The sequence below is a fragment of the Neodiprion lecontei genome, chromosome 2 (assembly GCF_021901455.1).
Source record: "Neodiprion lecontei isolate iyNeoLeco1 chromosome 2, iyNeoLeco1.1, whole genome shotgun sequence".
Classification (NCBI taxonomy): domain Eukaryota; kingdom Metazoa; phylum Arthropoda; class Insecta; order Hymenoptera; family Diprionidae; genus Neodiprion; species Neodiprion lecontei.
Genome location: NC_060261.1, coordinates 2,511,290 through 2,538,314, shown reverse-complemented (window position 1 = coordinate 2,538,314; position 27,025 = coordinate 2,511,290). Strand labels below are relative to the sequence as shown.

At 37.6% G+C, this 27,025-nt stretch overlaps 3 protein-coding genes across 12 annotated transcripts in view; 2 read left to right on the top strand and 1 right to left on the bottom strand.

The window, feature by feature from the left end:
• LOC107216724 (sushi, von Willebrand factor type A, EGF and pentraxin domain-containing protein 1) overlaps positions 1 to 16,318 on the top strand; it is a 26,035-nt gene extending 9,717 nt beyond the window's left edge. Inside the window, exons 3-12 of one of the 2 annotated variants that reach the window (XR_006902796.1) lie at positions 6,606 to 6,818; positions 10,356 to 10,588; positions 10,714 to 10,925; positions 11,187 to 11,401; positions 11,477 to 11,677; positions 11,763 to 11,879; positions 11,965 to 12,243; positions 12,393 to 12,882; positions 13,644 to 14,003; positions 14,670 to 14,796. Coding sequence is in view for 1 of the 2 variants with exons in the window: in XM_015654001.2 (XP_015509487.2) it covers positions 6,606 to 6,818; positions 10,356 to 10,588; positions 10,714 to 10,925; positions 11,187 to 11,401; positions 11,477 to 11,677; positions 11,763 to 11,879; positions 11,965 to 12,243; positions 12,393 to 12,882; positions 14,670 to 15,066 (2,357 nt within the window). In the remaining variant the exon portion in view is untranslated. Of the gene's footprint in view, positions 1 to 6,605; positions 6,819 to 10,355; positions 10,589 to 10,713; positions 10,926 to 11,186; positions 11,402 to 11,476; positions 11,678 to 11,762; positions 11,880 to 11,964; positions 12,244 to 12,392; positions 12,883 to 13,643; positions 14,004 to 14,669 lie in introns of both variants that reach the window. The other variant, XM_015654001.2, reaches the window with a different exon arrangement.
• On the bottom strand, positions 15,396 to 22,437 carry LOC107216723 (putative serine protease K12H4.7). Of its 5 annotated transcripts, XR_006902797.1 has the most exons (10): positions 19,842 to 19,974; positions 19,055 to 19,282; positions 18,713 to 18,894; positions 18,359 to 18,594; positions 18,055 to 18,190; positions 17,609 to 17,925; positions 17,387 to 17,519; positions 17,044 to 17,213; positions 16,670 to 16,862; positions 15,396 to 15,796 (listed from the first exon to the last, which is right to left on the bottom strand). XR_006902797.1 is itself a non-coding variant. In XM_046731197.1 (9 exons), the coding sequence occupies exons 2-9, from the start codon at positions 19,253 to 19,255 to the stop codon at positions 16,753 to 16,755; spliced, it is 1,485 nt and encodes a 494-aa protein (XP_046587153.1). In that variant the 5' UTR covers positions 19,256 to 19,282; positions 22,384 to 22,437; the 3' UTR covers positions 15,850 to 16,752. The 5 variants fall into 5 exon arrangements, 4 of the variants coding, with proteins under 4 accessions (XP_046587153.1, XP_015509486.1, XP_015509485.1 ...); XM_046731197.1 differs by lacking the exons at positions 15,396 to 15,796; positions 19,842 to 19,974 and adding an exon at positions 22,384 to 22,437 and having other exon boundaries at positions 15,850 to 16,862; XM_015654000.2 differs by lacking the exon at positions 15,396 to 15,796 and having other exon boundaries at positions 15,850 to 16,862.
• On the top strand, positions 19,859 to 27,025 carry LOC107216689 (DDB1- and CUL4-associated factor 11). Of its 5 annotated transcripts, XM_015653947.2 has the most exons (11): positions 22,003 to 22,157; positions 22,314 to 22,660; positions 23,016 to 23,121; positions 23,214 to 23,460; positions 23,568 to 23,714; positions 23,822 to 24,003; positions 24,076 to 24,168; positions 24,249 to 24,495; positions 24,629 to 24,784; positions 24,913 to 25,019; positions 25,111 to 27,025. In XM_015653947.2, exons 2-11 carry the CDS (start codon positions 22,581 to 22,583, stop codon positions 25,264 to 25,266), a joined length of 1,521 nt encoding a protein of 506 aa, XP_015509433.1. In that variant the 5' UTR covers positions 22,003 to 22,157; positions 22,314 to 22,580; the 3' UTR covers positions 25,267 to 27,025. The 5 variants fall into 5 exon arrangements, with proteins under 5 accessions (XP_046587147.1, XP_046587148.1, XP_046587150.1 ...); XM_046731191.1 differs by lacking the exons at positions 22,003 to 22,157; positions 22,314 to 22,660 and adding an exon at positions 19,859 to 19,983; XM_046731192.1 differs by lacking the exons at positions 22,003 to 22,157; positions 22,314 to 22,660 and adding an exon at positions 20,125 to 20,266.

The window sequence follows — 27,025 nt, the reverse complement described above, 5'->3', positions numbered from 1 at the left end:
ATATGAACTATCGTGGTTTTTATAAACATTCACGCCTTATTTTCCAACCTTCGTTCTCATTCTTGAAATATTCATTTTTCCTCTTCTTATTCCTCGTATATAATTAACGAAAATATAATATTTATATATAAATATACATATACGAAAATACAAGAAGCCAAACATTGTACTCGGTAACGATTTTCCCCGTTGGATTTTCACGTATCTATAACATGCAGTGCATGTACCCATAGATATATGTACACTGTAACCATGTTACCGGTTCGATCGAACGTCGCGCTCTATTAATCGTTTGAATTACTTCAAACGCGCGTTAATTGCCGATAGGATATTAACGGTGTGAATGTATGATGCGTATAACGGCCTTATGCCAGCGGCGCGTTACAACACTTACAAAAAATTTATACCATACTATAATATCTAAATTCTCATAAATACATATGTGTGTTGCGTGTGGCTAAAATGTGTCTGTGTATTTATGTATATGTGTACGTTTACGCATGCCTGTTGTGCAGTGCAAGGGACATGAATGGGAGAACTCGAGCAGTAGTAGTACAACAATAAATATAACGTATTATAGTAGGCTACATGCCATGACGTTTTCTATACAGTCGTGTTCAGGAGGCTTTTGTAGGTAACGGTCTTGACCTGGTGACGTTTTTACTCGCACAGCCATCAGGCTGCACGTCTAATCGCACACCGTGTCTAATCTCCATCCAACCCACTATCCATAAGCATTTCTGTATCGCCATTATACACCATTATAGATGTACCTATGTATATTATATATTCACAGTATACACACTATGGGTGCGTTCCGAAATTAATTAACTTCCAGTGCAGTCAACGATCTTTTATCTTTTTTGCTCAGCCGAGTTCGCGAGTAGCTCTGCCTTTATTATCTAGGGAGTTTTTAGCGCTGCCACCTAGTTTCGAAACGCACCTTCTATATTATATAAATTAGCTCCCAATACTGTCAACAATCTTTTATCTCTGCGCTGCCGACTTTGAAACTAGATCTGTCTTAGTCCTAGGGAGTTTTGGAACGCACCCTTAGAACTGAAGTTTTGTGCACCTGTTTTGAGGAGACTGAATCGTTACATTAATCAAAAATGAAAGCAAAGAAACGATCAATAGAATTAAAGAGAATAATTACTCGACGATGTATGACAATGAGGTGTAGTATATAATGAATTGGAAATACGAGACCTCAAATTCAATTATAAACTGTATCGTTTGCATCTGAAGAATAAGTGTCACGATTGTTTTGCATCATATTGCGGAATGACGCGGGAAGAAAACTGTTAGAAATCTTTGAAGCAGATGGTTGAAAGGCTGTTGTTGTCAGGCTTCGGCTACTCGCACAACACCTGCTTCACCGTGTCTCTCGATGCCTCCCTGAGCCCGGAAAATTTCGTTGCCGTGTTGTTTTATCAAGCATTGAGAAAAGTGAAGAAGAGTTATACGTTGTGTGAATTTAGTAATAAACAGTGCAAGCTGCACGTGTTCACAGCATGACAGTGCACAAAGTAAAAGATGGACAAAAAGCTAGACAATAAAACAAAAGTACCCAAGACATGGATATAATGCATATAGTATACGTATACCTGTATATGAGAAACTTGTAAAAAGTGGATCATGGGGGCGCATTGTCCGGTGATTCCGGTCTTTGAATCTAGTCCAGCGACAACTGCTGACTGGCTTATACATTACACACGTTTATATCACGACGCGACGTAAAGTAGGCATACAAGTAATAATATAAAATTGCCGGAATCGTTATTTCTATTCGGGTCGAAGACTACCTAAATCGCTAAAAATAAATAGAATTCGTATTACCCTCCATAGTTTCACATCTCGTCATTTTTTTTTCTCGTGACCCCGTCATTAAATCGTGCATATTTGCGCAACAGGCTGTCTGCCGATAAATTGTGAATTGATTGTTACAACATCCTTGATCGATGTTACAATTCTGATAAACATTCCGGGGCGCTTGGGTATAAATTTTTAAATTTAAGAAATAATATATTAACATTATAGTATAGGCATCTATTAACGGTTGATCAACTGAGGCCAGTTCCGTTAATTAAAAACCATATCTTTACGCAACGATTCGAATAACTTTTTAAAAATAGACTGTATCAACCAAATCGAACGGTATGATATATCTACCTGTAGAATAGTAGAAAAAAAAGATTTTTTGTCTTGTTTTTGTTGATATTTCTATAACGTATTTTCACACGTGAATAGCTTCTATATTGAAATATTATACCTTCAAACAGAATACTAATCTGAAAATCTATGTATGTGTGTGTGTGTAAAATTACAAGACCGCAAACGAATAATAACAACGACCTACGGTATAAAAACGTTCAATTTTCGTAACCGAGAAGCCAATCCATCTTCATCAAATACATCTCTGATAAAATGTCATAACTATAATCGATACTACATCAACCTACCTCCTCTCATATCTATAACTATATAGTATAACACTATTATACATAGGTATATGTATAATTAAATATGCACATGTATGTTTAAATACATATCTAACGTCAATCCGGCTCCACTCGACGTGTATGAATTAATGTCTACACCATCCGCGTCTATCCTTATCATTGTTGATCGTTCAAACCAGCGGCTTAAGGCTTGACAAATGGAGAAGGATAAAATAAGTAGGAAATAACGAAAGGAAGAGAGATAGAATGATGCGAGATCGAGGAGAGAGGAGGAAGATACATGGAAATAGTGATCTCGGACTCCGCTACGCGTTATGGAGTAGAGAGCTGATCCTATCCTCAGGCTCTCTAGCCGACAACCTGTCGCAATTCTTTTTCAACCGCGAATGTCAGGGTCGTCAGGTGTCGTTGATCCTCCACCGACTATTAAAGTCATCGTATTATAACAGATCACAGCTGTAATACAGGTGCCACATATCATATGAATTTTTCTATCATATTATGTAGGTACGTCTATCTGTTATGCGATCTAATTACTTATCACGTTCAGGGTGGGGCTAAAAATGCGGAAAGATTAGAAAATACGACATCAATTCTTCAAAAACTCGGAAACCTCTTTTTGGAAACAATTCAAAATATAGAAAGTTCGAAGTGTAAAAACAACGACACATATATTTGTTTTCTCGTCCATACTATATTTTATTAAGGAATTGAGGATCCTCGGTATTTATTTATACAGAAGTAGATATGTGCAATACAAAATACAAACGACTTTGAAACCGGATGTAAAATGGTGATTAATCCGTGCCGATTGAGTTATTGTCATCATCGTCGTTATTATCAATATTGTTATTATACAGGAATGCTATATATGCTTATAATTGTATATAAACTCGGCAAGCGACACTCTTTATATAGGTACCACTATTCGGTATGCAGGGCGCAATAAATGATCGAATTCATTACTTGAATCTTCTATGCATGCATTATTAATTTATTTATTTATTTATTTATGTACGTACGCACGTACAAAAGAGGTCGAGCATTGATGTCACCTACGACGCGCAAACATGGCGCCCACGCGGTTTAAGCATCCATTATGCGATTGCAACGATTTCCTCATAACGTTTTTACGTGTGTAATGTTATACACATACTGTATATTTGTTTATGCATGCATGTATGTAACGTATCTGTACCTGGATCCTTATATACTCGGATCGTTCCACAATTGACGCGCGTGCTAGATTCTCGCCTGCATGACCGAATACTCATTATACATACATCATATGTATGTTAGTATGATATACCTAAATGTACATCTTCTTTCCCCATTATAAATTCTTCCGTCGCGTCGCCTCTTTTTAGTATAATGCGCGACATCGTTCGAATACAATTTTCTTCCATTACTGCACGTATGTGCATACACATCGTACATTCTGCGAACTTAAAATTATGTGCATTGGCCTGAATCAATTTTTTATCCATGACTCATGCGCCTACGACACGAGCTGTATACGTACAATTCCTAGTTTCAATAAAAACCGTTATGATGTGATAAGTAAACCAATGAACTTTGAATTATCGACGGTAATATTTTTAAAAAGAGCATGAACAATTTTTTTAATTATATTATATTCGTGTAACGTAAAATCGAGCATCAAATGTAGAAAAAGAAAAAAAAAAACTAACATTGATTAAAAATTAAAAGGAAAGGCGCGAATCTTGTGATAATATAACTCCATCCGGTTTCTTCAATTTCGTGTGAAACGATGAAGATTCTATTCCTTCTACGAGGATACAATGTTATTACCTATAACGCAACTTATATTATTAAATATCTATAGACCATCTCTAATCGCATAAAAAATTACGGAGATATAATGTTTGTTCGAATTGAAAAAAAAAAATTGCTTTACCCGTGATTTAATATTATTATTATTATTATTATTATTATACATTTGGTTGATCCTTGCGAAAATATTATACTATGTTTATTACAAGACTCGCGTTTGGGTTATAATAATCCAATTAAATTCTTCCACTATCGTGTAATTGCGCAATCGTAACCTATGTATAACTCTACAATACCATACAACAGATAGATGATAAATTTATCCGTCGTATAAAAGACGGGGAAAAAAAAAATTAAAAATAAAATAAAAATGATACTTAATTGACAAATAGAGTCACGGTGAGCTTATTGTTTAAATAAGAATGTAGGTTTGTGAGCGTGAATAATTCCGCAAGACTGTAGACATACACCTACATATATAGGTAGGTAGATACTTACCTATATTGCAATCGCGTTTATAATGCTTATAGCTATTATTGCGCTGCAAAGATCCGCATCTATCTTTCGCTGATAGTGTTTCATAGCTATGCCTAGAATTGCTGCACGCGCTTAGCGCATCACGATTGCAATTATTATTGTTTCCCTTGCCGATCGTGAGCCGAGATTAATAGCTGTAGGTATATAATCTTTCGCAAGCCTCTTGACGCTGACAAATGGAAAAAGTGGCCCACGCTGCAATCTCGTGAGGACGAGAATGAGGGTTGAAGAAATTTCAATAATCGTCGTCCTCGATCGTGAGGTGTTGCAAAATTGTTAACCAATTAACAATCCGCGGACGCTATTCTTATTTTGTTTATTATCATAAAAATTCTTTATTTTCTCATTGTAGCTCGTTTAATGATAATTCGTATAACGCATCCCGCAATCAACAAGTTCTTGTACACACAATTTATTTCAACACAGTGAAGAATATTCTCTGCGTCGTGGGTGTGATAATTATCAATAGTACGACAGAGCCGATCAATAACGCGGATCAATTTGAATTTTAATGTTACACATATTATACTAGCCAGGTATAATTATACTCTCAGTTTTCTCCTCTGTTTATATAGTAGAGAAAAGTTGCAGTCTCTAAAACAATCAATAATTATGATAATAAGCGGTCACAATTACAGGAGGTTAATTAAGCGAGAAAAATTAATAGCTAGATATAACTTGATATCGCAGAATTTACTGTTTATTCTAAATTAACGCGTCACGAGTTTTCACCACATTGCAGCGGAAGAAAAAAAAAACAAAAAGAAAAATCGAAAACTTGTGTATCATAATTAACATGTACAGCCATACTGAACAATTGGTTGAGTAATAAAATTAACGAACAGAAACCGCGCTGTTGAGCATAATTTAAATTTATAATTAAAAAATTGGTAACAGTTATTATACGTATTTACCTGTACATAAATATAATTGTTTGCTAATAATGGATAATTCAAGGGAAGAGAGATCCAGAATGAATGACTCGATGTTATAACTATTTGAGTGATATTTCACGCACGGGTTGCATTCACTCCGATCTGGCAAATGCACGCACAGATACCCATGTATATTTAATTGTTACAAAAACATATACCGATTTGAATGAAAAAATTCCCACGTTACGGTATCGTCGAACTACCGCAAACCGAGCAACTTCTTTTTCGTTCCCTACTATACCCGCGGTTACTCGGACTTTATAACTTCACCTTTATAGTGCATATATACGTCCAGATTTACCTGTTCAAAGCGGCACCTGCACCTAGCGCAAGCATTTCTGCAGTTCACCGATCTCTAGGATGGACTATCGTTACCCGACTTCTTTAGTTTAAGTTTCGCGCCCAAAAAATCAGAATTTGGCGCGTTCGGAACCATTCAAATTCGGAATTTCAACCCCGCCCACTTCCCGAATTGTATCACCACCGTACAAGCATTGCGAAAGAATTAGTTGAGGATGAATACGCCGCATGGTTTGAATAAAAATTTAGGAAAAGAAAAGAAGACCGTTTCAATAACTCTCTAGCAATTTTATTCGCGCCAATTATATATACGAAACGTGAACTGACTCAAGAGAATCGTTGTACTTTGTGAAAACAAAACTAATCGAGTAAATTGGAATAACTGCAAAAACTGATCAATATCAACATCTTACAGTTTGACTTTTCATTCTTAGACAATGCGATCCATTCATCCCTCATTTCTTCTCCTCTTCTCTCCAACGTCTGAAAATTGTCTGTTATTCTTTCGATATTTCTCAGACAAAAAAATCTTTAATACCGTTCGAGTGGTGAAAATGATTCCAATTTTTCGTTGCAGTGCTGAACGTGGCCGGAGGCAAAGCTCCGATGCAATCGAGCACTACGGATGGTGGAATACCTCAGCGAGCAGTCGACGGAAGTAGCGGCCAAGTCTACACTCCTCAGACCTGCACATTGACGAGACCCGAGTTGTCGCCATGGTGGTACGTGAACCTGTTGGAACCGTACATGGTTCAGCTGGTTCGTCTGGATTTCGGAAAACCATGCTGTGGTAATTGGATGACATGATTTAATTACATGTAACTTGTAGTGACTAAAGCGTGATTACTTCGAAAGTGAGTGAGAAACAGGAAAATGAGAACAAATAGGGGAGAGCAAGATGAGAGTAGTAATACAAGGCCAGTTCTGGATACAGATTCCTCTACCGACATCTTACCGACACTCCAAATGTCGGTTCTGGATACAGATTCATCTACCGGCATTGGGAGTGTCGGTAAAATGTCGGTACAGAAATCTGTATCCAAAACCGGCCTTGTATTGCTACTAATGAGGAAAAAAGAAAATAAAATGATACTGATGGAAAAAAATAATGGAAAACCATGAGGTAAACGATGTTCCATGGTATTAAGATGCTCCAGTAAGCATCGCCGCCGCTGCGAGTCTACCATGCGGTTGGCCTGAATACTCCATAAATCCTTATCAAATTATCCTGCGTCTGTGTAAAGAATTTCTTCTATAAGTGCAGCTTTCCATTGTTAAAGCAAAACCATAGTAATTCAATGACCAATAGGCTGTGACGACGAGAGACATTGAATCGTAAAATTAAATCGCACGATTATTTTTGTGCTTCGATAGTTACGTCTGTAATAGGTGTAGGTAATGTATATTGTACCCGTACCTTCTACCTTATTATATACCTGTACCGTGTGCGGTACACGTACACGTGTAACCGTCAGGTGTACTAAGTGTAACGATTATGATGCAGGTTTATAATAGTCTGCATGCGAGATCTTTTAGAAACTCTTGCAGATGAAAGCGAAAGCATTTCAACTTTCGATTGTTGTTAGAAAATCATACTAATCTGATCATCGAATGTAGCTTTCTTGTATGAACCAGACGATGCGTACATGCAATCTATCATTATCTTCTTAGATCCAATCAAAAAGCTTTACGGCGCTGCAAAGTGTTTTTCTCCGAGGATACCTTAAGAAGTTTGCATTAATGTTACACCTTAGTTGGGAATTTGTGACTCTATTTGTTTACCGGAAAACTGATTGGTTCTCTTTTAATTTCATTGGTTGTTTTTCATTTCCGTTTTTCTTATCTACCCGGGATGATTTCGCCTGTTAGGAATTCCTTATAAGAAAGTACGGTTAGCGATATAGCGGGACTCAGCTAGTAGCCAAGAGGAGGAAAAAAAATCTCTTGGCTCGATTTGCACCGTTGCGTTGCTGATGGTCGAGTAGTGAGCCACTGTACAAGTTTTACGCACTTACAATGGCAATGTGATTACATATAATCGGCGATACGATTGTCATGCACGCAAACCTCAATTTCCTACGTTCCGAACTTCGGCTATTGCCCTGCATCGGAGACGTTCGAAATTTGAATTTGAATATTAACTGTAAATCGCAGGAAGAGCTTTTGTCTAATTTCTCGTCTACCGTGCTAATTTTAACCGAGGCAAATCGTAATTCTTGGGGTTTCAAATTATTCGTGTTACATAAATTAATGAAACGTAATCAATAATATGCCTATTCTACCATCGACGCGCGAAAAAATAGGATCAACGTTCAGCTGTCAGCCTGGTTGCATTAGTTTGATTTTTTTCACCAGATTACGCATTACAAATTGATAATCTCAATGATAGTGCTTACTCATGGCGATGCAGATATTCTAGAAAATGGGGGCAAATGAAAGTCAAGTGCAATGGCCTGCAGTGCCTCGAGGGAGGATAATTTGCAAATTCAGAACTAGGAATTACCGTATAAAATTACAGAAACAAACCAAGTCGGTATATACACAAGTCTGGAACCGTCCCAGAGTCACAGTCGAAGTGGTTACTGGGTCAAGAAGAGACTCGGTTCTCTAGGCGACGATATTATCTGCCCACAAAGTCGAACTGGTCCGTATAATCATTAGCAAACCTGCAAGTGAAAGCCCCATGGATCTTTTAACACTCGCTTCTACACTTTATAACGAAAAAATATATATAGCGATAAAACGGAACCGCGACGTGACGCTCGGATTTTCACCAGTGAGATAAGAAATAGCGGAAGTAGCCATCTAGCGGTGAAAAATATGCCACACTTAACAAGGGTCGTATTTACTTATAAAAGTAGTTTTTCATCCTCTTTTTTCATCTGCGTAAACTTAACGTCACGAGATTGGAAGAATCACAGCTTGCACAAAGTGTTCCGTGCCTCGGTTTAAGTATAATTATCCTAAAACGATCAGCTGATTAATCTTGTTTCCGCCATGTTTCACGCAGTCATGCAAAGACGACGGTACCAAATGAGATTTTATTCACTAATCAGGCTACCTAAACCGTAATATAATTGATTAATAATTTGCTCCACGGCTGATAAATTTTATGCGGGTATATCAAAGTGCGATATCCTGTAGTCGTATTGTATCTTTATAAGAAACTTAAAGACAGGGTATCGTAAATATTTTTTATACGGATAACAAGAGACAAGTAGTTCGCGGCTAATGACGTTCACTATGTGTTATTATCACTACCATTATGTTTGTTTAACTTGCTAATTAAGCTGTGTAACGAGCAGCTAACAAGACGTACACGCGAAACGTCGCATGGACCTGCATTCTTGCTTGTGCAGCGTACCCTGGTTTTATATCATAGCGTGGGAATTAGCCAACTGCTTTAACGATCGGCATAAATTAACTTTTTGACACTGTTCTTGGTTTCACTTGCAGGCGATCCAGTTTTCACTAACTTTAATGAATACGGAAAAATAAGACACGTTGAATTAAAACCGTAATTGAAGAAAAATGTTACAAGAATTTAAATGCTGATTACGATGATCGCTGTAATATATTTTGTCTCGAATTTTTCCCAATTTATCGTCTCTAAACAACTTTTATGTTTTGTGTTTGAATAGGAATTACGGCGTGAAAAGTATTATAATGGTATACCGTGTTATTATTCTAAAATTATTATTACAATATAATGCATGCATACTGTACATATAGGCATAGGTATGTATTACACGTTGAGGTAGAATGTATAATGTGCCTGTAAATGAAACAGGGAAGTAGGCGCGTACTTTAAATTTATCTATATGTCGTATGCAAATTATCCACGGATAATAAAAAGAGAGCTGAATTCTTTGCTTTACTCCAAATGCGTTTAGTAAATGAGAGAAGGCTTAATAAAAACGGAAGAAGAAAATAAAATGGTTAATAAAATTTTTTTAAAAGCGACTATTTCGGGGAAACGGAATTATTGACCTACACACTTCAGACCTACTGTAGAATCCACAAGCATAAATAAAACGCCTGGTAGAATGAGAATGTTATTAAGGCTACACGCGAGACACGAACTTGAGAGAATTTAAAATTAATTTCCCCTTTGTGCTTGTTCAACGTCGCGTTTTTACGGAATGTTTTGGAAACATTATATGAGACATAAACTGTTAGTAGTTTCTCAATCTCTGTTATACTAATTATTGAGTAATACTGAGGAGTTAATCACTCATAAATTTGATGTACACCTGATTTCGAGATTACAAAAATTTCAGCGATTTCAAAAGATTTCATAGGATTGAGCTCTATTTTACAATTTCAGGAGAGGGATTGCCAGGCACTATCGTTGTTCGCGTAGGTAACAACAGGCCTGATCTTGGAACAAACCCAATTTGCAATCGGTTTACCGGTCAGTTGGAAGAAGGGCAGCCTCTCTTTCTGCCATGCAATCCTCCGATGCCAGGAGCCTTTGTATCGGTCCATTTAGAAACTGCTTCGACAAGTCCGGTGCCTGTGCAATTGTCACTGTGCGAAGCTTTCGTTTACACTGATCAGGTGAGCAAGAACGTGTCAAAGTTGTGCCCAGAATTCTACTCAGCGATTTTTGTTCTCTGTTCAACTTATGGATTCAGAATCAAAGAGTTGTGCGTTGTGGTTATAACACTATGCTTTTATTCCAGGCATTGCCCATTGAAAGGTGTCCACAATTCAGGGACCAACCGCCAGGTTCCACCGCAACTTATAATGGCAAATGCTACATCTTCTACAACAGACAACCAATGACGTTCAGGGATGCTCTAGGATTCTGTAGAGCGCGAGGAGGAACTCTGGTCGATGAAAGTAACCCAGCACTGCAGGGATTCATTTCGTGGGAACTGTGGAGGAGACATAGGTATGTTATCCCTTTCAAATATCTCAAAGATCTCGACATTAGCCAGCATCGAAACGTTTTGACTGTCATCATAGTTTGTAGATTTAGGCCAGTGAAGCATGATCGCCATTGACTTTAAGTAGAGTGAAAGCGAGGAAAATAGAGAAACTCTGTCTAATTAGTCACTGACTTAGTTCTAAGAAACGTTAGATCCAGCTTGTGATCTTTCAGTTGTTGAGTAGCTTTCGTGGTTGGAAATTAATCAAGCATCTATCGTTACAGGAGTGACACATCGAGCCAGTATTGGATGGGAGCAGTGCGAGATCCGAAAAATAGAACTACCTGGCGATGGACCGGAAGTGGAGAAGAAGTTTCAGTTTCCTTTTGGAGTCTACCTCAGGGCACTGACGAAGATTGCGCTCGATACGACGGCACTCGAGGATGGCTTTGGTCAGACACCTCGTGTACAGCTCATCTGAATTATATCTGCCAACATCGTTAGTACAAAATACGTCCAAATTTAATCCTTAAATGATTGAAAATCTTTGTTACGCTCGTCGCCTTCATTACAGAACCTCGTGCATGTGGTCGTCCTGAACAGCCGCCTAATTCTACGATGATTGCTAGCACTTTCGAGTCAAGTTCGAGAGGAAATTACGAAGTTGGAGCAACCGTAGAATACAGTTGCAACGGTGGCAGTCTGCTCATTGGACATTCGACTAGAACCTGCCTCGATACTGGATTCTACAACGAATTTCCACCCATCTGCAAAAGTAAGTCTTTATCACTGGGATATTTATACTATTGAGCCAGAAATTAAGTATATCCGTCACTAATTCTGATTCACTTTACGTTTAGACATCGAATGTGGGTATCCTGCAAGCATCAGACATGGAGAATATACTCTGATCAATAACACAGTCAGCTACCTCAGCCAAGTCCTGTATTCTTGCGAAGATGGTTACGAAATGACTGGTGAGAACTAAAACTACCGTACAACCATGCGGCAAAACATGGATCGTAACATTCTCTAACATGTCATTTGAAATTCAAATTACAGGAAGAGCCAGGCTGACCTGTGACGTTGATGAGAGATGGAATGGCCCTCCACCCCGCTGTGAACCAGTTCGATGTGACTTGCCATCGGTTATTGCACACGGTCATTACGAAGTAGCGGTAGACAGCGATACGGAGATTGGTAGAAATAAGAATAATCAAACACTGTTAGCTGGAAGTATTGTGACTTACACGTGTGAAAAAGGCTATCGGCTCGTTGGCTCTAGACAGATATTGTGTCGGGAGACAGGGCTTTATGATCGCGTCGCGCCGACTTGCGTAGGTGAGGGAATGCACGAGAACTCTAATAAAATTAAACCTGGTTGCTAAGATTAAGCCGGTAGTTGAAACAGAATCATTTGCATAGATTCCATTTTCAGTATGTCGAAATTTATGCATAAATTTTACACGGATTTCAATTCTCCATTGCAGAAGAACCTCGTACAACGGTTCCACTTCCACCCCATATAACGAGTCGGCCTATCAGCACGCGTGCTCGACCGGTAGTTCCGACACGCACACGATCTACTACAACGGTTTCATCCACAAGCAGTATTGGCACGTCTCCAATACCCCCGATACAGGGTACCAGCGATGTGGAGCTACCTGCAACCGTTAAGGAAACGATCCCTCGAAAGCCATCAATATTGTTGAAAACTCCTGCGCCGACTACGATCACTGACGACAGCCGTGATCATCCTCAGGATAATGAAATCGCCGGAAGTGGAGTTGACAATGTTCAAGCTGGTTTTGGAGCCGGCGTTCCTGAGCCCTCGGGTCCGTTTAGAGTGGAAAATGGGGATCAATCCTCGAACACTCACCAGGCCAAACTGAACCTCGGCGCTGTTATAGCGCTCGGTGTTTTTGGAGGGTTCGTTTTCCTTGCCGCTGTGATTACCACCGTAGTGATTTTGATACGCAGGTAAGAAGAGACCTGATTACTAATTTATTAATTTCAATCGTCTAAATTTTTTCTTCACTTTGTTTAAGTAGACTGAAAAGAGCATTGTTGAAAAAACGAAGCGTACCTAGTTGTCTCAATAAGCTTCTTTGGAATATTTGCAATCGACATACATATCGTCTCTTGATAAACAACCATCTTTCAATGTTTTGTGTTAATCTTCTTTTTTATCTGCGAGCTTATATGTATTCGTTTACTTTCCATCTGTATGTGCGTACATTAAACCGCTTACTCTTTACTTAACTCAAAACTTACACTTTACGTTCACGTATTCTTCGTCGTGAATGAGGTCACTAAATACTGTAGTATTAAATCGCATCGACTCAAAAACAAAAAGTTATAATTCAAACTCAATCTCTATACTCGAAACAATTTTTGGTCGATTGATTTAGCCTACAGTGATCCGATAGTAATTAGCTAAAACTGAAACTCGATTGATGGTACGCAAGTGAAAAAAGCGATACAATCATGCTTTCAATCATTCGCCTGAACAATAATCGTACCATCAAAATCATTATCATTTATCATTTCACTTACTGAAAATATGTATGTATTATAAAGAGAATGAAGAAAATTGCAAACTTTTGAGTACCATCAACTGGAGTAGTCAGCACAACAAGCGTCTATAGACATAGATAATAGTTAATGCAGGATGTAGCTATGGTTAAAATAACAAAAAACCTAACTAACATTTAAACAATTTGCGCTGTGGCGGTAATTAGCGGCAGCGGCGGCGTCGGAGGAAGGCGCCGCAGGGGGCTCGGTGGGGTGGGAGGGTTGGGAGGTGGCGGAGGTGGTGGCCTTGGAAGGGGTGACGCCGCGATGCCCTCGCGCTGGTACACGCTTCTGGCGCTACCCTTCCCCGACCAGCACCTGGGGCGCCGAGACCTCACGGCCCGCCGTGGCAGTGATCACCCTTATTCTTTTGGTCTGTCAGCCGCTCACCGTGCCGGTTACTTCTCCAACCCATCCCTGTAAATTCTGTTTGCTCCCTCCCCCCCAACCAACGCCCACCGATACATCAATGATCAAGAACCACCGCCACGCGCGACGTGCCATCCTCATGAGTGTCACTAGTCAAGGTAAACGAAGCCTTGGAGTCCACAGTTTTAAATCGCACCACGTAGCGTATTAATATATTCTACTTCACAAAATGTACACTTCATGTAAGATTTCGTTAACTGTCAAGCATCACTCTTATTCACCTTCTGCTTTTTGTTTTTTTTTTCATCGACAGGTTTGACTGCACGCTATCTCTTCGCTGTTTTGACTTCAGCAATCTTCAATTATTAACCATGCTTTATTAATGCTTATCGACAAATACATGTTTCATCTCTTGGACCGATCACTCAGCTATCGAAGTCAGAAATACACTTCAGTCAAGTCATTTGTATCAAAATACAATGGGGATGAATGGAGATAGTAGACAACTAGAAAACTATACTTTTTATACATCTAGTATTCACGTTCTAGTTTAAATTAGTCAACAATTCCATCGATCCCCTCAGTTGCTGCATGTAAGAAATATGCCTAAGAAGTCTGACATCTCCTTGCTCTCAAGAAAAAATTTCCAAACTTGCCTGGAACAATTTAAGAACAGGTTTAACAACAAACTTAGATCTCGATACAAAATTTTGGTCACGCAACGCTCAACTCTTGCTATCTTGACAACAAATGAATGTATCCTGAACTTTCAATTGTCGGTTATACCCGTTAGCTGAAAGAGAAAAACTTTTATTGCAATTTAGGAATCGCAGTAGAGGTAGCAAGCATTACCGCCATCGGGCATCCCCTGACTGCAACACAGTAGCCAGTTTCGATAGCAATTCATCAGAGAGCCGAGGTGGATTAAATCGCTACTATCGGCAAGCTTGGGAAAATCTTCACGAGACTGCGGGCCAAAAAGCAAATCACGCACCCCTACGTCGCAAAGAAACTCTGGACGAGCCTGGATACAGAGAAAACTTCCGTGGAAATAATACGGAACGAGACGGATCAGAGCTAGTAGTCAGTGACGTTGCTGCATATCCGTCAAGCAAACACGCAAGCGTCTCTGATAAGAAAAGGCATCACCATCATCATCATCACCACCATGGATCAGCTACGCCAGAATGGAGGCAGCCGCAGTCTCATCACAGATATTAAGCACAGATATAATTATGCAGAAAAATGAGTTCTAATCAACATTGTTCTTGATTTATTTGTATAATAATATTTATTTCTCATGCTCGTTACTGAGAATTATTGAAGTACGATGAATGGCTACAGAAAGCAAGAAATTATTTTTCTTCTAATTCTACAATTGAACTCATTTTTTTTTTGTACCTATATGAAAGTGGTGTTTTTTTGTTTATTTTTTTTTTCAACACGTTACTTGGTGAAACGATACAGATGCCTAATTACAATAGCATAGAATATTCGCCGTTCGTATTTTCGTATAAGTGAAATGAAATTAATATTATTTTTTTTTGGGCTGATGTATTGATGTAAATAATAATTAAGTGATCAAGTAAACTATGATCACAATAATCGCAATGATTCATTTTATTCTTATCGCAGAGTTCTATGCTATTGTAATACTGTCAACGCTGGTCACAAGGGATGCCAAAAAAGAAAAGAATTAAAAAAAAAAAATTGTATACAACGATCAAATGCATATACATACATACATACATACATACATACATATTTAATTACATATGTTTTACTGAATTTTAATTATAGGACACCACGAAATCATCAAATACATTAATCTTATAATCTTTTGCAACAAATGATGTTGTACACAAGCTAACAAAACGGTTTTGAACTAACGTGGATATTGGAGGAATCCGAAATGAATACCTTGGCCTTGCTTTGAGGGAGCCAATTAACTCTGAAATAGAAGATACTATTTTTGAGATACTTTTTTTTTTTTTTTTCTTAATCAATACTTTTCTCATTGCTAAGGTAAGGCCGACGTTTTTCATGCGGAAGAGAAATAAAAATAAAACACCCTGATAAAACTGATAGATATTAACGAACAAGCTCCGACGTAAAACAAAGAAAAAAAACTCGAGACAGTCAGAATCACAAGAATATACATATAGTTCAGCATACAACGAACTTCGGATTATTGTTAAACAACTAATTACATCACTGTAACCTTAGTGATTTTATAATTATATTTCGTCATTCGCGATTTCCAAGGTAAAATATACTGCTGCCATTAATAGGCGCTCACATACTTTACCTGAATATATTATTAAGACTTTTACTCGATGCACGACGCAGTGTTAAAATTGAAAGAGATTCGTGGGTGTAACACTCTAAGGCATGTTATGTACATTATAAATAGAAATTAGTTATAGTCAATGTATTGACAATCGTATTAGAATAAATATATTTATGAAATTGATTGTATAATTTTGAAATGCTGCTATTATTTCCAATTTATTATAAACCAATCACGTAACTATTTGAAGAAAATTAAAATTGATTTCGATAATTAGGTCATTCAAAAACATGTGGTCGCTACATGCTTACGAAATATCGGACAAATAAGTGAACAGTGTCTTTTTTAATAATCTTTCTAAAACGCTTTATTGTAAAACGTGTTTCAAAAAGAAATAGACTGAACAGCATTGAGAAAGAAACTTACATTCACATTTAAGATTAAACTTAACGACTGGGTATATATATCATGTCTTTGTATAAAATATAACTTCACAGTCTGTAGAACATTATCACGATTTGCCAAGTTACTTACATCTTGTTTTGTATCATATCGATAAGCTTGGCTTGGATTTAGAGTTATTATCGTCCACAATACATATCATTTAAATCAGTCTTTCAGTCCTTAAGCCATTGACCAATCAGTTGACCAATGCGTTTCCGGGCCTCGGTCAATTGTGGTGGATCATTATCCGACTGAGGATACATATTGGCGCAGTGGGCCGTGCCTTGAATTACAAGAACCAGAATAGGTAACAAACATTCCAGGCCAAACAGTGGCTGAATACTCTATATTGTTAATTTGATATTAAAGGTAATACCATTCTGTGTAATACGACAACTTCACTACACAATATTTCGATTTATATCTGTATTTCAACAGTTTTCTAATCAAATAAAGTGACTCACCGTTTATGTAAATAGCTGGTGCCCGAGGGTTGGTCGACTTTATCTTGCCAAGAGCATGCCACGGGTCAATACTTCCATGGACAAATACCACGTTGCTGACATCCAAATCGAAAGCTCCGTAAATTGTATTGGTACGTTCGACCGCAGATTGCAGGAGATGTATATTGTATCTGCAAAATGAATTGAGGCAAGTTTATCGTGTCTCTGGGACAAGTGATTATTTAGATATGTACAATCATTTTCGTTCGCAAACAACTTCCAGAGAATCAGAGCACGTGAATATAAAATAAAAATTTGCAAGTACGTTTCGATGTTAGACAATCAAACAGTAATTGACATCTACCTTGGTCCAAATATGTCAGTGCACTGCTGAACAAAGAAATCTACTGGAAAAGTTTCGCTGAAAAGCTGAGGTCGCGCAGTCGATGTCTGGAAGAATCCGAATTCGGTGCAGGTTTGATAAGTCCATTGTCGACCTTTGAACGTTAACGAAAGCGTCAGTTTATGTGATAATTAACTTGAACCGTGACTGCACCTCAATCGATTATGTATGAACTTTACCAACCTCCTTCTGCTGCCTCATCAGCCCAGCTGACATTCCGAAGTTCACTGATCATTTTGTTATATTTATAGTCGAAACATTTCTCATCGTTTGCCTTGAGAAGTAAATTGCTAACCTGAGCTAGACGAGAAACAGGTGTACCTCTGTTCTCATCTACCAGGATGTTACAGATCGTGTCAATCGTTATGTTGGCCGTTTTTGAACTTTTACGATTATCCTTGTTGTACTGTACTACCTCAGCGAAATTGCTTGCCAGTGATTCATACATATTTGCTATATCATTGTTTTTCGTGTGACCGGGGTCAATAGGGTCGCAAAACCTTAAATTCACAAGGAAAAATTAACACATTGTATTGGATTGTTCGATGACATGGAAAAAAATTGCGAGTCACTGCTGCTGATTTAAAAAATAAAGTTAAATAATATGTAAGAACGTTACGGTACAGTACTTGAATTTTTCCGCAAGTCCCTTCTGGCCAAGAGGATGACGCAACATTATGTGAACTTGTTTATTGGCAGTAACGACTGCATCGATGCATGCCTGGGAATGGGTTCGCAAGGCATCTTCGACTACAACGTAATATTCTGTAATTTACAAATAGTAGAAACGTATTATTCATCGGAATATTGTTGTTCCAACGAGATTTCGCCTGTAATGGTATCTAAAAATTAATTCAATCCAGGTCAACCGAATTCAAGGTCTGAGCTTTATTGATGCGGAAAGAAGTGTTTGCATATCTATCGAATGCTTACGCTGAAAATCAATCTGTGCCAAAAGGGGTCCACTGGCTGACATGGCTCCGTGAACAAGGTGAGGATACTTGGCTCGAGACCAAGCAGCCAGAGAACCTGGATAAGATCCGCCAAAAGTGATCCATTTGGTTCCTGCAGGAATCTGATGTCTGAGATTCATCCCTTCGATGAAATAAGCAAGATCGGCCAGTGCCTGTTCAGAGCTCAGATACATGAGATTTTTCACACTCAAATCGCTGGAAAAAATTACATGAGGTGAATTTGCAAAAAAAAATCCTGAAGCCAATGCGAGCTATACATAGAGTTATCATCATGGAGTTTTGAAGTAATAACAAATTTCACTTTGCAGCTTACGCAGTCGGGTGGCTTTTGCCATAGAAGCGATGTTCCAATTGGAAACACAAGGCTCCGTATTGCTTTGCATATTCAATCCATTCTCCTTCTGCCATCCACTTTGGATTAGCAGTTCCTTCCCCGCCAATCATAAGGAAGACTGGCCCTCCTTTCTTGTAGAATCCAGAATTGGTAAAATATCGCTGAAGAAAAAATAAGGTTTATCAACATAGATTTTCCCATCAATAATGCGTATATCGTATAGCATTGAATGAATATAGCATAAAATCGGAGCTAAGTAAATGAGAACTAATTTTCCCTGTCTAGGATCATCAGATATAAGTATAAAACATCATCACACACCTGTTTCCATGTTCTAGCGTCGGTTGGGTTGAAATGGTCAAGAAATTGTTCAAACCACTGATCCTCAACTGGCACGTAATCTTTAGAGAGAACAGGCGATCCTAGGTTTCCACCCTTGCTTCTGCCACGTGCAAAACTGCGCAATGCTAATGCAGCATTAACGCCAGCTAGCAGAATTACAAGTAGTCGAATGAAAAGCATATTAACGCCTATCAATTGTGAAACAACCTGAAATGACAGTGACACGAGAAAAATTAGCTGCAGGAAACACAAAAGATGTGGATTAAAAAGCATTTCATCTTTTAAGTGATGTCATTTATAGTTTCCTTTTATTACATGTAAAAAAACCAACGGCCGGCTGTTGAAGTAAAAAAATAGAGATATCTAACAAACTGTCTGGCAGAAATCAGTGTTGTTATTAGTATTATTGTGTTTCACCGACTTTATTATGACTCATTTGTGATATTGCAACTACCTTAATGTAAGACTATCGTGCAAGTGACGTGAACGATGTTAGGTATAAACTGGTGCCGATGTAAATTTAGAGAGAAGAAATTTGACCTACTGTATTACGGGTCACTGGGATTAAAAGGAAATTTGAAGGTTACAGGGAAAGGAATAAAAAAAAAATAAAAACAAGAAAACTAAACAATCGAGAACGAACGGACCGATATCATATTAAGAAAAGTTTTTGAAACCTATTTGACATGAGAAACGACGGTTATTTTGACAGCAATACTAAAGTATAATGTTATTTTCTCGAAAATAAACGGCTGCTGATACTTGCCGGGTTATGGATGATGGATGAGTGTGGGTTATTCTGGGAGAGGTAGTTTTATTTCGTCAGGCATGCGCTTGACAAGGATACTGAGAATACATCTGGTACGCGCGACGACGACAACAACAACGTCGTTTATGACACGGAGAAGTTAAGTACCGACCAAGTATGCATTCTCCAAAAACTAGCATCGATAAAGAAGAAAGCGATCTTTCCTATCCTACGACGACTTTCCATTAAACCATAGTTGTGCAATTTCGTAACATGTTTACATGCAAAAAAGCAACCTAACCGTCACAACGATAACTCATTCGCAGCGATTTTACAAATCTCTGATCGCGAGAGGTGAGCTTCGTATCTGTCACCGATCTTCCGACAATTATATCGCCGTGTAGTAGGATGTTGCAAATTATTCATCGATTTGTCTTGCTACGGTAAAGAAAAATTCAACATAATCATACCTTACATATATTTTCTTATTAAACGCGTATCAGGCATGATATTGTAGATAAGCGATCGTCCCAATTATCCAATTATACACTCGTATTTTGTCAATTATCAAAGTACGTACTAAATTATTACATCATTGAAATGAAATCTCCTTGCCGGCTGTTGTCGACAAAAGCTCGAGTATGAAACTATTAACTAATAGTATTAGGCAATGGTGAAAGAAATACAAGAATTTATTATTCGATTAAAAGTATTGGCTCATCGGTCAATTACGTTTTACGCTTGTACGGGTAGTTTAATTAAGCCGACATACCTACCTAATCTCATGCCGAGGTAAACAACTCGCAGTTGGATGATCGTTGTCGCAGGCGCGAATTTTTCGGGTAACTCGGAGGGCCCGAAGATCTGTTTACTTCTATACGAAATTCATGTAAAAACTATTCGAATGCCCGAATATTTATAATTCGACCAATTTTCTTGTTCTAAAAATTGTGCAATATTTATATAATTATAACGCCAAGGATTGTGCCAAGAAAAAAAAAATATCTCTGTTGTTCACTTGTGAAAACTTATTTAATCAATGCGCTCTACTGCCGTAGGCAGTGACACATTTGCTTGTACGCGTTAAATATTTGAATTTTCAAATAGTCTGCTTCTACAATTGTGTATAATTCGACAACCGGCCTGATATTTAAAGTTCGCACATGTTTAAAGATTAGACATGTAGGAACCGTGTTAAATAATTTTTCAACATCTACAGCGTTGTTGAATATTTATTTTTATTCTTTTTTGCTTTCTATCCTCATAACGTCACGTGATCTGAGTACGTACATTTATCTCCAACCAACCGAATCAACGTATTTCCCTTCACCGTCTCGTGGGGGCGCAGAAACTTGCCAAAAATTGTGTTATTACGTATAATTATTATCAGGATCGTCCTCCATATTTCGCGTGATACTTTCATTCGACACGGAAACAAGAGTGTATGTCCTATGTAGCATAATGAGACTGAAGTTAGCGTTGTATTATATCCTCAGTATCCTCAGTCAACGAAGTTCGTAACGTTATTGTCATGATTCGTCTTTCGGAAAACCCGTTATTCCGTAATTTTAAGAATCTCCGAAATGCAGTAAATTGTAATAATAAGACAAAAGTAATTCATATGTTCAAAACTCAGCCACTTCGAAGTCATTACAAAATTGTTAAATAGTCATCCCCCCCCCCCAGCCTCGTTACCCTGACGTTACTAACTTCCTACTACTTCTTTGCGCATCATTGCTACATTTAAAAATCGATTCACTGTATGCTATTAGCCGATAAGCATATCCCAAAAACGAGCTAGATTACCAATCATGTACATACATTATATGCACGTAGACGTTATATATAACATACATGTATGTAGCACGCGATAAAAATATATTGCGCATTATGTGACAGGCGTTCTCTTCCTTGTTTGTTGTTTGTCAATTGTTTTTCTTTCTTTCTCGTTCTTTATTCCCCCCTCCCCTCCCCCCACTCTTTTGTCCCTTCTATATTTTTGATTCTTTGGTTTTTTTTTTTTTCACATTCGGCGCACGATAAAACCTTGAGCGAATTGACTCTGTAAGGCGATAAGAGAATTTTGTGCCGGAATAATGAATTTTCTTCGATGTTGTACAATGACATATGTGTAAGTCACATGACATTCGTTTAGAGACAGAAATTTTATTGCAGTCGATCGTCGTATAAGTGTTCGTGCGATAAGAGGGATCGCGATCCATCGAATACATAATCCTGTTATTATTTGTTTATTTTGTTTTCCTCAATTCGACGCACTGTGCAAGATAAATGATTCTCTTTCGCGCGAAGAAGGCCTGCAGTGTTGAGAATACCGTATATTTTTAATTTTATATTTATTTTTTGGGTATATACATATATATGTATATATATATTTATATATATATATATAAAATATATACACACATGCACGTGCGCGCGCGCGCACACACATACACATGCATATATATGTATATATCTAATATAATTAAGACGAAACGTGGAACGTGAACGTGCAATTAAAATACACCCTACATAAGTATATTCAGTGAAAAAGCAAAACCTGTACGGTGGGTAAAGTGAGAGACTTTGGTGAAGAGGTGTACGCACACTTTGAAGTTTACTACCGTCATTGGGCCTAGATTTCTCTTCTCTACTTCTTAGTTGTTTTCTTCTTCTTGTTCGTCGTCATCGTCGTCCTCGAGGTTGTTTCAGTTGTATATATAATACGCTTTATAAAATTCATCATTTCACATCTGGATGGGAGCCATAAATTCGCGTAGTATGGATTTCGAACAGGATCCAGGACTCACCGCTATCTTGCAATATTTGATCAGAAGGTTTGCAACCAATATACATAATCTCGCAATATTTCGGATTTTCCTACGAGTGTCAACCTAACCTAACCTCTCCATACGTACCCCGTTATTCTTTAGTCAACTTTGACAACAGTAACAGATTTTTTATTTACGAAGTATTTCAACTTGGCATGCAGGCGTACGTAGAATTTGTTCTCGGAAAACTGGTTCACATTTTTATGCACTCATTAACAGCTGACTTCTTACAGATGAATGAAACTGTGTTGAGAATTGTCATTTTCATTTCCATGCAGCAAAATTATATAAACGGAGGAAATTCTAAACTGAGAAAAACTAATTTGATTTGATATTTATGTTTTATTCTTTTCTTCAACAGTGGGCAGGTACATATCATATCTTCGGATCAGGATGACTCCGACGAAGAGTACGGCAGTTCGCAACCGCCCAGAGTGACGACAAAACCTAACACATCGATTCTCGACGTAAGAAAGTTCGACGAACTTCAAACATAACAAATTTCACGCTTGTGTGTGGGTTGTTATTATGTATGTTGATTTGATTTATTTTTTTTTAGAAGAGTGAAATAAGTCTGGCAACAAAACAGGCTTGCGGACTTGGCGACACCGGCGGTAAACCAGCAACGTCGATTACTTCTATGATACAAAAAAGAGCCGTAGGGCCAGGATTTAGTGCAGGACAAAAATGTAGAATAGCCAGCAGTTTTCTACCAAACAAAATGCGTCAAGTGGCTAAATACAGCAGCAAGGCTTTCTGTGGATCGCATTCCAAAGATGGGAGATTTTTCCTTACCGCCAGTCAAGGTCAGCCTGTTATCAACATTCCATATCACAGTTTGGAAACTTGATCTGCGGTCTATACCTATTTTCATATGTAAAATGAATATATGTTGAAAAAAATTTATTTTCAGATCGATTTTTACGTCTTTACCACACACAGGATGGAGAATTTTTAGAATTCAAAAAGATTCCGGCACGTGACGTTGGATGGAGTATTCTAGACACAGCTTTCAGTCCCGATGGCAACTACATTGTATATTCTAGTTGGTCCGAATGCCGTGAGTGAACTTTTCATGAACAATTACATGAGCATGGTTGAAACGTAGTCAAACTATCGATAAAACTTAGCACGAGCTACCGTTAATAATATTTGATTATCTTGCAGTATACTTGTGTCCCGTTTATGGTGATTCTGTGATCCAAGAATCCCTCTCGTTGTGTCCAGAAGACCGGAGATTTTGTATATTTTCTCTAGTATTCTCTAGCGACGGCAGGGAAATACTTGGAGGTGCTAATGACGGATATCTATATGTATACGATAGAGAATGTCATCAACGTGCTCTTAGGGTAAGTTACTCGGTTGTAACGAACGACTAGCTAATTGAAGTTGCTTGCTTTAATCCAAGGTAATATTTCCAGATCGCGGGTCATGGTGACGATGTAAACACAGTTGCCTTTGCAGACAACACGTCACAAATTTTATACAGTGCAGGAGATGACGGTCTTTGCAAGGTAAGAAGGTTTATTTTCGGTAAACAACATTTTTCATCTCGATTCTTATAATCGGTTTTTCTTCTTCAATGATTTCTTAGGTTTGGGACAGAAGAACGTTGAGCGAAACTGATCCTCACCCTGTAGGTATTCTCGCAGGGCATATGGACGGAATAACTTATATCGACCCACGAGGAGACGGCAGATATTTGGTAACAAACAGTAAAGATCAGACAATCAAGTTATGGGATGTCAGAGCATTCTCGGACCAAAATGCCGAGCTAAACACACGCAAGGCCGTCGCTACTCAAAATTGGGATTACAGGTGGCAGCGAGTACCAAAAAGTTGTAAGTTGCGATGGAAAAGGCATACCTTAATTTCACTCCGGCATACATAGATTACTCATTTGCGAATTGTGTAAATGGTTACCGTTCCATTTTCCTTAGTATATCAATAATTAAGTTTCTTCACCTGTTGCAGTGTATAAAGTAAAGAATATGCTCGAAGGAGATACAAGCGTGATGACGTATCGAGGGCACTCCGTGTTGCAGACTTTGATACGTTGTCATTTTTCACCGGCCGCGACAACGGGTCAGAGATATATATACACGGGTTGTGCGACGGGAAAAATAATAAGTGAGTAAATCATCAGAAATTTCTCTATTTCATCATAGTATTAACATTGTTACACAGTGTTATCAGTGATTTTCACAGTATGTTGATATAATCGTATGTTTCAAAACATTACACATGTAACGTTACAGTATATGACGTGTTGACTGGTGTAATAGTCAATGCTCTCAATGGACACAAAGGCTGCGTCAGAGATGTCAGTTGGCATCCGTTTCATCAAGAAATAGTATCGACTTCTGTAAGTGGTTGATATTTTTCTTACAAGACAAAGTTACCTACGAATCCCTTCCTTTGCGATATAAAACAAGATCTTTTAATCTCCATTACAGTGGGACGGAACAATAGGGAGTTGGCGGTATGCAGGCGGAACTTCACTCGACAGTTCAGACTCCGATGACGACAATGATACATTATTGCGGCCGCGTGCATTAAGACGTAGCCAAAGAATAGCTGCCCAACGTGCGAAACACACAGTGGCCTGTTAAGTAGGTAAACGAAATTGCTACGTGGCCAGGTAACACATACGTTTGGGATGGGCTGGTTCTATTCCCAGAGAAAAAAAAAAAAAAGTGATTAAAATATCCGACACCTGGACTGTTGGATAATAAGTAAAAGTAGATTTTTTACAAGACTGAGCGTACTTTTATTTCTTTTTTGCGTTTCTTAAACAGCGTCAAAGAATCAGCCCATTTTCACGAGTAACATTATATTAACACAATAAATGTATAGAAAAAACAAAACATTAGAAAAAATTACAAGCAAAAAAAAGAATCGTTGAAAAAAAATTATTTTTCGTGTTTTTTCGGACTGGGCTTCCCCTACGATACCAATATTGTTACTAACTTTTTTCATAACGTCTAGAATGCGGCAGTGTGTTGAGACTAATTAACCAATACTTTCTTTTACGTCTTATATGCGAACAGCGAGTGTTGAGAAAACAAAGAAACAACAATGTTCCCAGACATATTTTATCATCACCATTTAGAACCCTCTGTTACGTTCCATTTCAAGCATATTCAAACTTATCCATCCATGAAATCAAATGTTCGTTTGAATAAAATATTTTGAAGAAAGATTTTCGTAGAAGTGTGAATTAAAAAAAAAAAGCAAAAAACGTAAAAGGGTAATGAAAAGTATAAATATCCACCACAAGTTTGAGTTTATAAAATGGAGGGAAGAAACAAGTTGAGCGATACAGACACGCTTCCACTAGTTAGTCCAGATTGTTTAGAAATGAAATCAATTTAATGCACTAAGTACGGCATGTAAAAATTTTTCGAGTTAAGCATTTAATCAAACTCTAATCTAATTATCGATAAGAATTACATCTGATCGCCGTGCCATGACAAGTGTTACGGACCACGGAGTTTCGGTATTGCTACACCTAATTTTCTCGCTGTGTTGGCATTTGTTGGTCTCAGTGTACTAAATAATTTTGCTATACATTAAAATTCCGTTCGGTGCCTAATATTAAGTAAACATAAAACTCTTGAATTTGACATTCGAGGTAATACTTTCCAAGCTTTGTAAAAAAAATTTATTGAATCTAAAGGGATACGCCAAAACGAAGACGTCTTGTTAACTTACTTTTCATGTAAGTATCCTTTTTTTACCCATGAAAAGGATAACAAGAAAACAAAAAAAAAAAAACAAAAACGCAAAAACAGAAGAAAATGCAATTTTCTGCAACTCTGTAATGATGTATATATGTAGTTTCTAAAACCATATGAAATAAAAGATAGTTTAGAAAGTGAAAAAGAAAATGTCAGCATATCCTTGTAATTCTCTTATTATTGTCGTTGTTGTTGTTGTTATTACAATCATAATTTAATCAGCTAATTCATTATCTGATGATATTTCATTGAACAGCAAAATATAAATTTGCATTGCATAATAATTATTAGTTTGAATGAAATTTACAAAATGAAAACAATTTCTTATTCTGTCAATTTTGAAAGACTGAAGTAATAATCGATTTAACGAAGTAGTTGGATGAATTCTTCTCTTTTTAGCAATTGCTTTTGAATATCAAGTAAACAAAAATATTTATCAAGTCTAACGACAACTTTTTTTATGCGTTGAATTTGTATATTATTCAGTTTTTTTTTTTTTCATTCAACAAAAGTATAGCTTCCCGCGTACGATACCTAGATATATGTGTGATTGAAAAAAGTTAGTTACAAATTGAAGAAACGCTGGATTAAAAAAAAAAAAAAAAAAAAAAAAAACAACAAAAAAAAATAC